The sequence below is a fragment of the Metopolophium dirhodum genome, chromosome 1 (genome assembly GCF_019925205.1).
Source record: "Metopolophium dirhodum isolate CAU chromosome 1, ASM1992520v1, whole genome shotgun sequence".
In the NCBI taxonomy this organism is placed as follows: Eukaryota; Metazoa; Arthropoda; class Insecta; order Hemiptera; family Aphididae; genus Metopolophium; species Metopolophium dirhodum.
This window is the reverse complement of record NC_083560.1, coordinates 129,075,130-129,089,986: the sequence shown is the minus strand read 5'-3', so window position 1 is coordinate 129,089,986 and position 14,857 is coordinate 129,075,130. Positions and strand designations below refer to the sequence as shown.

Genomic DNA, 14,857 nt, shown 5'->3' with positions numbered 1-14,857 from the left:
TTTTTTTCCGCGAGAATACGGTCCGGGAGTATACTTTTCAGATTTATACGGTCCGTGACAATACAGTCGGCATAATTTTAAAATTCTGCTACTATACGGTCCGGCATAATACGGTTCGAAAAATATTTCATTCCGCATTTATACGGTCCGCGACTATACGGTGTACTTATTTTTTTTTCCGGGAGTATACTTTCCAGATTTATACGGTCCGTGACAATACTGTCGGCATATTTTAAAATTCCGCGACGGTGTACGTAATTTTTTTTCCTCGAGAATACTGTCTGGGACTATACTTTCCAGATTTATACGGTCCGTATATTTTGAAATTCCGCGACTATACGGTGTACGTAATTTTTTTTCCGCGAGAATACGGTCCGGGAGTATACTTTTCAGATTTATACGGTCCGTGACAATACAGTCGGCATAATTTTAAAATTCTGCTACTATACGGTCCGGCATAATACGGTTCGAAAAATATTTCATTCCGCATTTATACGGTCCGCGACTATATACGGTGTACTTATTTTTTTTTCCGGGAGTATACTTTCCAGATTTATACGGTCCGTGACAATACTGTCGGCATATTTTAAAATTCCGCGACGGTGTACGTAATTTTTTTTCCTCGAGAATACTGTCTGGGACTATACTTTCCAGATTTATACGGTCCGTATATTTTGAAATTCCGCGACTATACGGTGTACGTAATTTTTTTTCCGCGAGAATACGGTCCGGGAGTATACTTTTCAGATTTATACGGTCCGTGACAATACAGTCGGCATAATTTTAAAATTCTGCTACTATACGGTCCGGCATAATACGGTTCGAAAAATATTTCATTCCGCATTTATACGGTCCGCGACTATACGGTGTACTTATTTTTTTTTCCGGGAGTATACTTTCCAGGTTTATACGGTCCGTGACAATACTGTCGGCATATTTTAAAATTCCGCGACGGTGTACGTAATTTTTTTTCCTCGAGAATACTGTCTGGGACTATACTTTCCAGATTTATACGGTCCGTATATTTTGAAATTCCGCGACTATACGGTGTACGTAATTTTTTTTCCGCGAGAATACGGTCCGGGAGTATACTTTTCAGATTTATACGGTCCGTGACAATACAGTCGGCATAATTTTAAAATTCTGCTACTACACGGTCCGGCATAATACGGTTCGAAAAATATTTCATTCCGCATTTATACGGTCCGCGACTATACGGTGTACTTATTTTTTTTTCCGGGAGTATACTTTCCAGATTTATACGGTCCGTGACAATACTGTCGGCATATTTTAAAATTCCGCGACGGTGTACGTAATTTTTTTTCCTCGAGAATACTGTCTGGGACTATACTTTCCAGATTTATACGGTCCGCATATTTTGAAATTCCGCGACTATACGGTGTACGTAATTTTTTTTCCGCGAGAATACGGTCCGGGAGTATACTTTCCAGATTTATATGGTCCGTGACAATACAGTCCGCATATTTTGAAATTCCGCGACGGTGTACGTAATTTTTTTTCCGCGAGAATGCGGGCCGGGAGTATACTTTCCAGATTTATACGATCCGCGACAATACGGTCCGCCAATTTACATTCCGGAATTCTACAGTCCGCGAGAATACTTTCCGAGCTTATACATGCGTCCCAATTTTCGTGGCCGTAATTTTTTTTATGACCACGTGTTAAGACTTTTGTGTTAGAAGTTGACACTATTTATATTTCACATTAACTGTTTATGATGTGGTGATGACCACATTTGAAGGAAAGAAAAATATAAAATCATATTATAGACACATGCGTACATCGTAAAATAATAATCGACATTCTTATATTAATTACTAAACCGCGTAGTAAAAACTGTACACATTACAACAATGATGAACCATAGATGTAGTATTTCGTATTTTGTCATCTGATGTTCGTCGTTCGTATCCTACAGTAATAAATAACAAATAACTCGTGATTGTGATTCCGGATTCGTCATTTGCAGGTTATCCAGGCATCAATCACTGCATCAGTGAAAGTTCCAATAAGATTATAATATGTATCGATTCACATAAAGGTACATTATAAGCGAAACCAGGCGTGTATTTATGCCGAGTTTTCGTTAAAATGTTTGATTCACAATAAGTATCAATTAACGCATAATTATATAGGTATTATAATATGCACAGACCACGGATGATTAAGAATTAAACGGTTTTTTCTATTTTAGTAGGTAGGTACTTATGTTCACAAAGAAGTTTAAGAAGGGATAGTTTTACTTCAAAATAAAATCTCACACAGCATTTTAATACAATTGGAATTAACATATTTAAAATTAATCGCTGATAGAAAATTGGTCAATGCGATTACTAAATAACATAAGAATAAATACATTTAACTGTGCAAATTATGCTTTTTAGTTGAAAACGATTGTAGGAAGGGTACTTCAGTCTTCTTGTTCTATGATTGGGCGTAATGTTAACATATTCCACAGGCGTCAAAAATCCTAGTTCCGCCTCCGAGTCTATCGGCTGCAGACTATAGGCAGAAACGTTAGTTTATAATAATTTTTAACTTTATTAATATGAAGGACTTCAGTAGTATTATGCACAGAGGTATTATAGGTTCAAATAGTAGGTACCTATCGAAAGAAAAAGCATAATAGTTATATATATATTTTTTTTTTTTAGAATGTAAATATGTTTTTATTTTGTCTTAAATATACACCAATAATAAATGTTATGATCTTTTAAAAATTGTCATTGAACTTGAGAATTCTCGAAAATCAAAAAAAAAAAAAAAATGTATAATATAATAATAATCACTAAAAATAAATAGGCACATCAATAACAAACATTTCTTATCTAACTATAGTAAAAAAATATCACGAAAATCATAATGAAGTTTAAAAAAAAAAAAAACTATCCTTAAAAAATATACGTATAAATATAAGCTTACAATATTATACATATACAAATATATATGTTTATTATATTCATATGCATAATGTATGTACCTATATTATACATACATTATATATATGTGTGTGGGTGTGTGTGTGAAGTGTTGTGCATATTATTTTACAAATATGTTACGGATAAATATTTTAATTTTATAATTTTAAGTAAGGTAAAGGTTAAACTCTCTCTCTCTCTATATATATATCAAATTAAGTTTATATTGTATGTTGAATTAATTAATTGTTCTCTATATAATAATATAATAAAAGAATGAACTAAATGAAAAAAAAAAAAACAAATCAAGCAAATAAACATAATACGAAATAATTATTATTAAGTCCGTTTTGAATTATTAAACAATCGTCATTGTGTGTGAGTCAAGATCAAATTAAAATGTCAATATAATTCTGATTGTCTGTTTTTATGTTGTTGCTTATATGTTTAAAATGAAAAATAATTGTAGGTATATAATATTTCATAATAATATCCAAAGAGTTGACGTAAAAACTTAATACAACATTTTCTTACATTTTTATTTTATGTTACAAAAAATATATTGTAATAATTATAAGTTAAATATTGGTAGTTAAAAATAACAATATTATTATGTATACAGGGAGTTTATATAATAATAATAATAATAAAAAAAAATTAAGACGTTTAGAGAAATGTCTGTCCGTCATTAGAGGTAGGTAACGAAAACAGTGTGTGTTCTAAAATATTATAATGGCTATAGCGAAAACATAAGAATTTTGGTATTTGTAAATGTGAATAGAATTACTTAAGTTAAAAATGTAATTAATTACGAATCTTCTTGTCAAACAATTTATTGTTGATTTTTGCCTTGTTAAATTATTATGTGTACTATTCTCGGTTTTACAACTAATGAAGTTCGGTTATTAAATTGGGTACAACTTTAAAAATGTCGAGTGAAAAAAATAATTATTTTGGCACAACTTGTTATTTTGTTAACTATATCCAAATGAGGACAAACATTACGTCTCGCCGTACTCATGATAGACTTGCATTCGTAATATTAGATAATAATTATAATTATAATAAAAAAAAACATTAACAAAAAAAAAAAAAAACACAAATAAATAAAAAGAGGAACAAAAATAGAAACTTTAAACATTTTTAAATAAAACAAATCCTATTATGTATGTTAAAAAGGTTAACTAATTAAAAGTAACTATAAAATTACATTCTGGTAAAAATGTATTTATGCAACTTAGTTTAGTGCTAATAGTTTAAAATTTAAATTTATACAGGATGGCCCAAAAAGTCGCACATTTTCAAATAATATATCTTCCCGGGAAATTTATCTTTTTTTTCATTTTTTTTTTTTTTTTTTATATAAGGTACCTATGTAAGGTAACCTAGCCTAACCTACCTATGTATCATGACGTGTATAGAGAATTATAGAACAACCGACAATATTATATATTATGAACTAAACCTGTTTGAAAATTCTAAGACCGCACCCATAGAAATCTTATAAAAATATCCTTTGTCGGATTTCGTTATCGAAAGTATATTGTACGATCGCAATGAAAACCTTCAATATCGAGTAAATTATAGTGAACTCTAAACGCCTATATGAAAACGCTGATTTTAAGTCTGTATACCTATTTGTCGCAAGTGTTGATGAAAATATGTGGTTTTGTACCTGTCTTTATATTTTGATATTCGAGGGTTTTAATGAATTTCGGTGATGAGCCTGCATAAACATATAGATTGGTATTAGATAATATTTTGTAATGATGCCAAACAAAACACTCTTATAAGAAGTATTTTAATATACTTAAAATATTAGGGTAATGATAATGACTTAAAATAGGTACTTAAAATATTCTGAGTGTTTACTTGGATTATATTCGTATATATGTTTTGTAAGACTACTCTACATAATATAATAGACTATAAATAATAATTAATATAAATTTATCATTATATTATTATATACACGTTTCGTGTGTAAGTGTGTGTGTGTGTGTGTGTGTGTGTGTGTGTGTGTGTGTGTGTGTGTGTGTGTGTGTGTGTGTGTGTGTGTGTGTGTAAATATATATTTATATTTTAAAACTAAATATGCACACATAAGTATATATTATATAAGGTATAAGGTATTAGGTTGGCTAAAGACGAGTTGAGAACAATTCAAAATATTATATAGATTTTTTTTCGAATAAAATCAACAAACAAATTAATTGTTTTTCGTTTTTGTATGGTAGGTAGCAAAGAACTAGCATTGCGGTTATAGTTGGGAAGCATTGAAATGTGTAATAGTGTTGTAGTTAAGGGCGAACCAATGGACCTTCCTAAATTTCTTATTTCCTACGATTACGGATCGGCTTTGAAATACTTTGAGTAGTATGTTTTTCATTTTTAATTAACTAGTTATTATTATTATTATTATTATTATTATTATTTCAAACATATTATTATAAAATTTAACCAAAAATTGCGCATCGTAACATCTACTAATGAGAATAATTATAGTATCTATGTTGTAGTTGTAGTGGTAGTGATGGTAGTGGCGGTAATGGGGTGGTATGCGTATAGTGGTAATAGCGGTATAGAGCATATTATTATAGTAGAGTAGTGTTGTAGTCGAAGTTTGATTACGAGAAGTAAATCCAAGGGCGCACGTCCGAATAACGTTTTACCGTATAGCCTTTATATTGCACTCGGTGCATCTATAATATATATATATATTATGATAACCTATAATAGTATACCATAATAATAAATATCACCAGGTAAATTATATCCCTTCGGGTTCATAATGCGAAATTCGTACCTATATATATATATATTATTGTATAGGTATATAATATATGCGACCAAAACCATCCGAATAATAATAATATTATAGTTTTTACCGTACGGACGTTCGCCGATGTCAATCGTTTTGTATTATTACGCCGGTCAATCGTTGGATATATATATAATTGGATAGATAATATATTAATATATAATATATATATATATATACGTTTATACTGAGGTTAAACATTTGAACACATATAATATTATTGTTATTATAATATTTCACACAATTAGTCATAACATGTTAAATCTTGTATTTTTTTTTTTATATAACAATTTATTGAAAACGTATTTATATCATGTCAAGTATTTGATTAATAATATCTTATTGTATGCATAGATAATATATAATATATATATATAAATATATATATATATAAACATACATGTTATATCATATTTATTATTGTATATAGGAGAAGGATTATTTTAATTTTATAAATTACTTATATTTCGAATTTTGTTTTCTAATCTATACTCGATGTCATACATTTTTATTATTATTAGTACATAAATTAAGAGTACCTATAAAATTTTCCTTAACTTAATTTTAAGTACCTAATCTAAAAATATTGTTAAATATATAATAATATAATGTATAATAGCTACCTACAATCAAATAGCATAAAAAAAAAATCAAAAAAAAAATCATTGGTGCGTTAAAATATAATAACAAGATTAATATTTATATATTATATGTTGGTAATATAATTAGTTATATTTTGAGTAAAATAATGACTTTAAATAATATGAAGGGTTTTACATATAGTGAGTAACCAACCTGATTGTATACAATTCAAATAGTCCAATAGTATTTTAACATTTCTCTAAGTAAAATAGTTTACTTTTGTTAACAAAATACAAAGTGCATCGTCTCTAGTAAGATTAATAAATTATCATTGACATTAGTTTCCGACCTATTTTAAATATTGGATAAAGGAAACTTAAACAATCTAATTTAATTGTTCAATATTATTCAATTCGTATTCTACAATATTATTTATGAATTATATATGTAATGTAATACACTATAAAAAAAAAATGTACTGTGTATTTAACTGATGACTTGAATCGAACGTGATTTTGTTAATAATTATTAGGCCACAACCATACATTCCTGTGAACAAAAAAAAAAAAAAAACATTAAATTTATAAAAGATCTTTAAAAAACAATACTAGTCAGTGGATATCTACTTATAAAATTGGTTTGTAATTTTTTTTATCGTTAATTTTTATTTGTTTATGAACATCATTTGACCTTATTTTTTTTTTTTAGAAACGCCAGAATGGTAATAAGTAAAATCCACTCTTGTATTTTATCAGAACAACCAAAAAGAGGAAAACTCAAACGTGATATGAAACTATTGATTATTATTGTATAATACAAAAAATCCCATGTCTACCCGAGTGTACGTATCCGTGTCGAAACATATCGGACGTCGATAAAACAAAATAAAAGTTGACGAGTTATCTATTTTACTTGTTACCATCAGACGTGATTATTAGAATAATTTAACCTGAATAATACTATACTTATATTAGTTAGGTAGGTATATCACGCGTATTGTGTAAAAAGCACAATGTGAACATTTAATTTGATTTAAATTTAAAATTACAGTAGAATCTTCGTTACCTACATTATAACCTTATTGTTTGTCAAATTTGAATTTATCATAAAAGTTTCTCGAACAATATTGTCGTTTGCGTGTTCGAATGAAAGAAAAATGCTTTTTGTCACCAAAAACTTTAAAAATTTGAACGGTAATTTAATATTGAGAATACAACTTTTATGTATATACTAGTTACTTACAATGGATGCATGTTGTACCACAGGTTGATTTCTGGATTGCAGTCGTTATGTTAATACCTCGGGATGCCCGGTGGTGCAGCAACTAATACAAAATAAACAGTAATATTAGTACCTATCGAATCATACAACTTACAGTTATCGTCAAGGTGGTCGTATATAATATATGGCGTTGCAATACTAAAAATATTATTTTCCTTCGACGATATTTCATATAGGTTACAATAGTGAATTATGTTATTTTTATAAAATATAATCCCACGTGCTCGTATACTATATAGTGCACCTACCCATCTTTTGTCATAAAGTGATCAAAGACGCTTAGCGTGCAGGCGCCAGTCAGGAAGTGATGCCCAGGGATTGTATAATATTATATTTATAGTAAGTGAATAAAGATATTTGAGTATCAAAAAAATATCTCCCAGACCGCGGAGGAAATTCTCGGCATTACATTTTTTAAAATACCATAAGTATGAATTATAACCAAATATTCAGGGGAAAAAAATAATAATAAATAGAATTTTTAATTGAATTATACATTTAAGCGTGATAAGAAGATTATACATTATACGGTACAATATCTATAGTTTATTATTACTGAGAGAGAGGGGAGTTGCATTCTTAAAAATAATTAAGAGTAGAAATATGAGATAATATTTCATTGTAAACAACTGAAGGGATGATGGCAACAAAATAATAACCCCAAATTGCCCACCGTCCACCACTGTAACCACATAATATGTATAGCTATAATGTACCACGTTAAACGCTGTACAGTGATTCTTTAATTTAACAGTAAACGCTATTATTATCTCAAAAAGTATAAATGTTTTTTTTAAAAATATTTTTCTTACACAATATTTTAAAGTCACTACTAAACGAAATGCTTGAAGAAATAAATTATATTTTTACTATTTTTTATATCGTTAATTCATCAATAAGTTTCCTTACTTTTTTAAAACATACATTTTTAATCTTACGTTCCGATGCCTGGCATATATATAATATATATAAGAATATATTTATTTTAACAATTGCAATGCATAAAATAATATTTTCAAACTGCTAGTTAATTATTTGTAAGTATATTTTAAAGTATTAATGGTACACGCCAAAGTTGGTCCACTTCTGTGATTGCTTCTTTCTATTAGATTATTATACATTTAAATTTTCAAAACAACATCCTAGAATATGCACTCATTTAAAATGTTTCCAGTCTTTTGAAAAAGTTGAAAACTTAAAAGTACTTTATCTCGATAAAAAAAATAGTAAAAAGTATGATTTTAGCAGTAGATACATTATATTATGCCGTAAAATGTAAACAGGTTCTGTGTAATAATATTATTGTAATATTATGGTAGTCCAATCTGGTGTATAGTATACGAATATATTTGTAAAAACGATTTAAAGGTTTGAATTATATTGTTTTCGATGTGGAATTTTAAATAGCCTCCGATATCGTGGTGATCGTGTGCAACTGGATAATAATATTTTAGTAGTAAATCGGCTCTCCGGAACATCTGTTTCCTGTACCATTATTGTACTTACACACGACTTACAGCCAACATCCTTCATTTATTTGCCGAGATTATACTTTGTTGATTTAATCAAATCTTCCACGATATTGGCGAGGATAATTCACGAGGATATACGTCGTATATAGACTACCTATCGCGGGTTTCGTAAATATTTAACGAGAGACTTACAAGATACTGTTGGCACGAACGGCTGAAGCAATTGTTGGTAAGCTCCCGTGTTCTGTTGAAACACCGGCATTCCAGACTTGTCGCCCGCAGCTCGTTTGTACTGCATCATTCCCGGAAATGCCTAGAAACCATTAATATTTGTCTTGTATAACAAAATAAAACACTGAATTTCTGCACTTTGAATAGCTATGTGACGGGGAGTCGTATATAGGTACTTGCAGTCAGGGCCGTATCTGAGGGGGGCAGGGGGTCTAGGGGGAATTACCCCCCCCCCCTGAAAAAATTCCTGGATACGGCCTTGCTTGCAGTCAGACTAGATAATCCGTCCAGATACGCCGCGTATACGCGTATGATGTATACATTTATTATAATTTATTAATAACGACAATTTATAATAATAATCAATACTTAAAGGACTGCTAGATAATGACAACAATAATTGAAAAAAATGTCGTTCGTATATTGTCGTTATTACCCACACAATGTAAATTGGTTGATGTCTGAATAAACGAAAAATAGGTTAGCATAATATTATTACTGAATGTATACAAATTCATTTTTAATTTTTAGTAAATTAAGCCGCCATTATTCTGCTGATGGTGCATAATATTATTATTATGGCATTGCGTTCATAAACGTGCGCATATAGCTTCGGTGAACAAGTTGGGACCCAACTCTAAAATAATATATCCTTCATATCACCATAACAATAAATCAAAAATATAATAAACCTGTTTATATTTGTCAGTTCATTATTGGTTGGCTTTAAATAAAATTTTTTTTTTATATTTATTTACTTGTTAAATTAAATATATTATAAAATACAATACAGCATAAGTGTTTTGGAATAGTGAATTAAAAAACACTATTTTCTAAGTCAAAAAATTATTTTCAGATCTTTTTTTTTAATTCTGGCTTCTTTTGGAGAAATTAAAAAATATTTTCGTTTTATGAAAACACTATTAAATTTTATTTTAAATACTTAAAAACTTTTATTTGATGAGTTTATTATTCAAACGCTTTTAAAAAGTGTGTGCCTACTTTTTATTTTCAGTTTATACTTTTAAGGCCAGTTGAAAAAGATTAAAATTGCGTTAAACCCCTTTATAGATACAGATTACTTTAAAATGTAATTTTTCGAGAAAAGTACCTACTGAAAATAACTTTACATAAATTAAAAAATAATTGTTTATCCTCAACCAAAAATTATAAATAAGAATAAATAAATTTACTATCTAATATATGTATAATGTATATAATTAATTATAAGAACAATAAAGAACCAAGAACACTAATGCACCTACTGTTGTATTGATACATTTTTATAGATAATATACATATGTATTGATCATTGATATGTTTTATTAACTTACTGTTATCGATTATTGTTGAATATTTTTCGAAACGTATGAATAATTTATTTGAAGAAAAAAATTAATTTTTAATAGTTCCCCTCCCACCGTTCCACCATACGCACGTATATAATATTTGCATTAATAATAATATTATGTAAATATTTTTAAGTATGATTATTATTATTTATAAATTACAGTCGATATAAACCATTCTGTAATTTATTGAAAAGTTAAATCACATCACACGAAATGTAAACAATCGTTTTTACGATTTTTACTCAGTATGGCTTAATCAAGCACCTCTAGTGTACAAAGCTAATTATAAATGTTTAAATTATATAATTTTGTAGGGAAGTATCAGATTTGTATTGTGATCTGATACAACACAGTGCAGTCTACATTTTACGCAAAACAAATATAATCCTAATATTATAATATAAGTTCTATTTTAAAATATAATATTAGTATTATAAAATTAGGTAGTTAAACAAAACGAGAAAATATAATATTTAAAATTAATAGCATGCGTATAATTTTTTTTTTGGTATGACATAGTTTAGTCAGCTCAAACCATGGCAGAAATGTAGTTAAAATCATCCAAATAACTACAGTATTGTGTACGAACTATATTGTTGTATTACATTCGGTACATCTATATTATAATATATTGAAAATTGAAGACACGACGACCTGTGCTTGAATTGGAAAAAAAAAGTAGTTAAATGACTTTTTGTACCTATAGATAGGTACTGATAATTTGTTTTCCAAAAGATTTATCGACTTGTGTGTCATTAAGATAAATTAGAAGGGGTGCGTTGAAATGTTTTTAAAAAAGAAGGAGTATTATAGTTTGCTACTTTCCAAATTAAAGCAACGGAGATAACTTTAAACAAAGGGTGCAGTATACGCGTAAATAACTGCAACTTTTCTGGGTGGGGTGTATGTTATTGCGTTGTTTCGCATTTGTTGAAATGTTTTTTTTATTTTTGATAACTTTAGATACATATTCAACAGTAAGTATTATGTTCAAAGTTTTTACATTGAGTATTATAAAATTGTAAAATAACTGTTGGTTTTAGAATTTAATATGAGAGTGGTATAAGCTTGTACCTACGTCATGTACATGTGATGTTTTTTTGTGGCCTATTAAAAGCGATGAAACTATACGCGAACAAAGCAAATGTAAGATTAAGCTTTGAAAAGGGTAAATTGTACATAAGTCCGTCAGATATTTTGCAAGATTGTTTAAATAAAAATTCATGGATTTTTTTTGTCATGAATAGTGCAGGTATAAAATAATAAATATTTGTTAAGTCTTTCTTATGAAATAGTAGGCAATTAATAATTATTATTATGAAACTTTGTTTTCAAGGTATTTAAATGTAATGGTATTATAAATTGATCAAAATTGAAGTTTTAATTGTAAATCCCAAGAAACTTTGACCTCCATTTTATCTTTACTTATAATTATTGTATTGATGGTTTGAATAAAGATTATTGCAGATTACAATATGTTAACAAATTTAACTACATAACAATTCTTACTTTTAAACGGAAAACCCATCTATTAGGATAATGTTAAAGTACCAACAGCTGTGCTTAAAAATATATTTGATTGTTTTCAGTTGATTATAATTTTACAAACTCATATATACATAGGTACAATAGTATACATAGGTACTGGCTGATTACACAGTTATTAGTTATAATTGTTAAGTACCTACCTGTTTAATAATTCCTTTTTATGTCTTTTATTTTTACTTATATGTATACTAAAATATGTTTTAGGTACCAAAAAACTTAGGTATTTATACATGGGTAACTGCTGTATTAGGTACCTGACTTTGGCCGAGAAAAAAATGAACCAACATAAAATACGACACTCTGTATTTCAGTTTGAGAGTAGGTACCTAAGTTCACGGGTAAGTCGATGGGTACAAATCCGACCGAGACGCAGGTCAACTCACCTGCGGTAGATTGGGTACAGCTGCAGGCTTGTGTGTATTTCGGTTTAAGCGTTATAACTTCACGAGCAAATCGGTTTAGGCTTGTGGTCGGGGAAAAATGAACAAAAAAATGTAAACAACTCAGCAAGTGAGTGAAAAAAGATTTTACAAAATCACTGTGAAAACCCCGACAGATGGCGCCACGGATTTATTCCTACTTCACCGTTCAATTTTCGGGATACAGGATATACTGAATTTAAATTTTGCTTAAAACCTACTTCCCGGTTTGCTCTATAAATTAAAATAACTACATGACAGTTGTTTGAATGATCAGTGAAACCAATACATTTAACTATGATAAAATATATACAATCATGTGAGATCTAATCAAATCTTGAGAGTAGCTTTCCTACGATTAAAATGTATTGCTACGTCACTGATTTGTTTGAAATAATTTGTGACTATCTAGTTGTTTGGAAAATAACTTCCTAATGACGGACTGAAACAGCTGAGGTGGACTTGAGAAAATATAGAAAAAATAATATATAACAATTTACAAGGGGATTCGCAAAGCTTTCATTTTTACCCCACTTTTACCCCACTTTTATTCTTTAACGGTGAATTTATTCAAATTATGTTTTTTGGTATTTTTAAGTGTAGGTACTTGAAGACCATATTATATTTAAATACTTAGATGTTTCAACATTTAGAGGGTATTCTGTGATGATACAAATTAGAATACCAATGGGTGATTCTCATTTGAAAAAAAAAGTTTGTATCACCACATATGACTCCTTAAATTACATAAATCAAAAGATTTGAAAATAATATGATTCTTATGTACACTTAAAAATGACAAAAATGGACAATTTAAAAATATTTGCTAATAAAGAAAAACAAAACGAGGCGAGTTGATGATTGGTGAATCGCCATGAATATATACAACAATTGTGCTTAAGATCCATAAATATAATATAATATAATCTTACGTATATAGCAGTTCATTAAGTTCATTATTATATTAACATCGATTTGTAAATCAATGATGGTTTTAGTAGTACATATATTAAACTTTTATATGGAAACGAACTTGCGAGACAAAAATTACTTTTGAGTTATGAGAATTAATCTCTCTTTAACGGTGTGGTAAACAAATTACCGCTGTTCGTATTAAGCTAAAATAGTTCTGTACGAAAATGAAATGTCTCATTTGATTACTGCAGTAATCAAGACTATTTTGAAATGTATTTCATGAATTCATCATCTGAGCACCGAGTTCTATAAATTTTAACGGTTCTCGGGGTCAAACGTGGAAAATTACGCTTTCCGAAATTTCAAAAATATGAGTCTCTCCTTCGCTGGAAACGTCCGGCGGCGAAAGGGTTAATTTATTAAGGTCCAAAATAGCCGTTGTTATACTGTGGTTTTTGCACTACATTATTAACACATAAATCAACCACCCCGAGTTAGTAAGCTTCAAGCAGATAAGCAAATGGTAGCAATTAACAAAATAAATAAGGCACGTTAAGCAGCATTTTCATTGTATCGATTTCCAAAATGGCTATGATGTGATTGCAAATGGATGAGTCGCATATAAATAATAATATTATAATTTATAGACAGCAACAAAAATGGTCGCATGTTTGCATTGAGCTATCATTATTAATGTGTGAACAGTCCATACGATAACAATTGGTACGTATATACAATTTTTATTTGCAATGAAATAAATTAGCTTGGACTGATTATTGCTGCACGGAATGCCTTTTATTTCTATAATGCGTTGTTAGATAATTTTAATATCTTTCGTTATTTTGCATACAACACATTTTCAGAGCATATATTATTGGAACGTGAACGCATTTCGTCATTACGAAACCAAAAAAATTGCACATTAACAATATCAACAGTATTTACAAGTTATTTACTTACAAAATTCTCGTAATAAAATGTTCCAACGGCTTTCATATCCATCTGAAACACATAACTCGTTGATAAACTATTTGTAAACCTTAACACATTGAGCTGGGAAATGGGAGGTGATAATAATATTCAATGAAAAAAAAATTATTATTAATATTTTCACACTTTTATGTACAGTAATAATTATTCCCTATATAATCCAGGTGATTAATACATAGATTATTTTATTTTCGATCAAATTAAGAATAACATTAAAATCGCACGACGCCGCTACAGTGAACTATAATATTATAATTTAATACAGTCGGGCTTGGGTAACTCGAAGTTATGAATAGACCGGCCAAAT

General features: G+C 28.9%; 1 protein-coding gene across 1 annotated transcript in view; it reads right to left on the bottom strand.

Moving 5' to 3' along the window:
• Positions 1–4,926: 4,926 nt before the first annotated feature.
• Positions 4,927–14,857, bottom strand: part of LOC132953812 (protein muscleblind) — a 179,181-nt gene continuing 169,250 nt past the window's right edge. Inside the window, exons 6-9 of the mRNA XM_061026148.1 lie at positions 14,521–14,562; positions 9,288–9,408; positions 7,585–7,666; positions 4,927–6,891 (exon numbers count right to left, since the gene is read on the bottom strand). Coding sequence (XP_060882131.1) covers positions 7,635–7,666; positions 9,288–9,408; positions 14,521–14,562 — 195 coding nt within the window. The 3' untranslated portion in view covers positions 4,927–6,891; positions 7,585–7,634. The remainder of the gene's footprint in view (positions 6,892–7,584; positions 7,667–9,287; positions 9,409–14,520; positions 14,563–14,857) is intronic.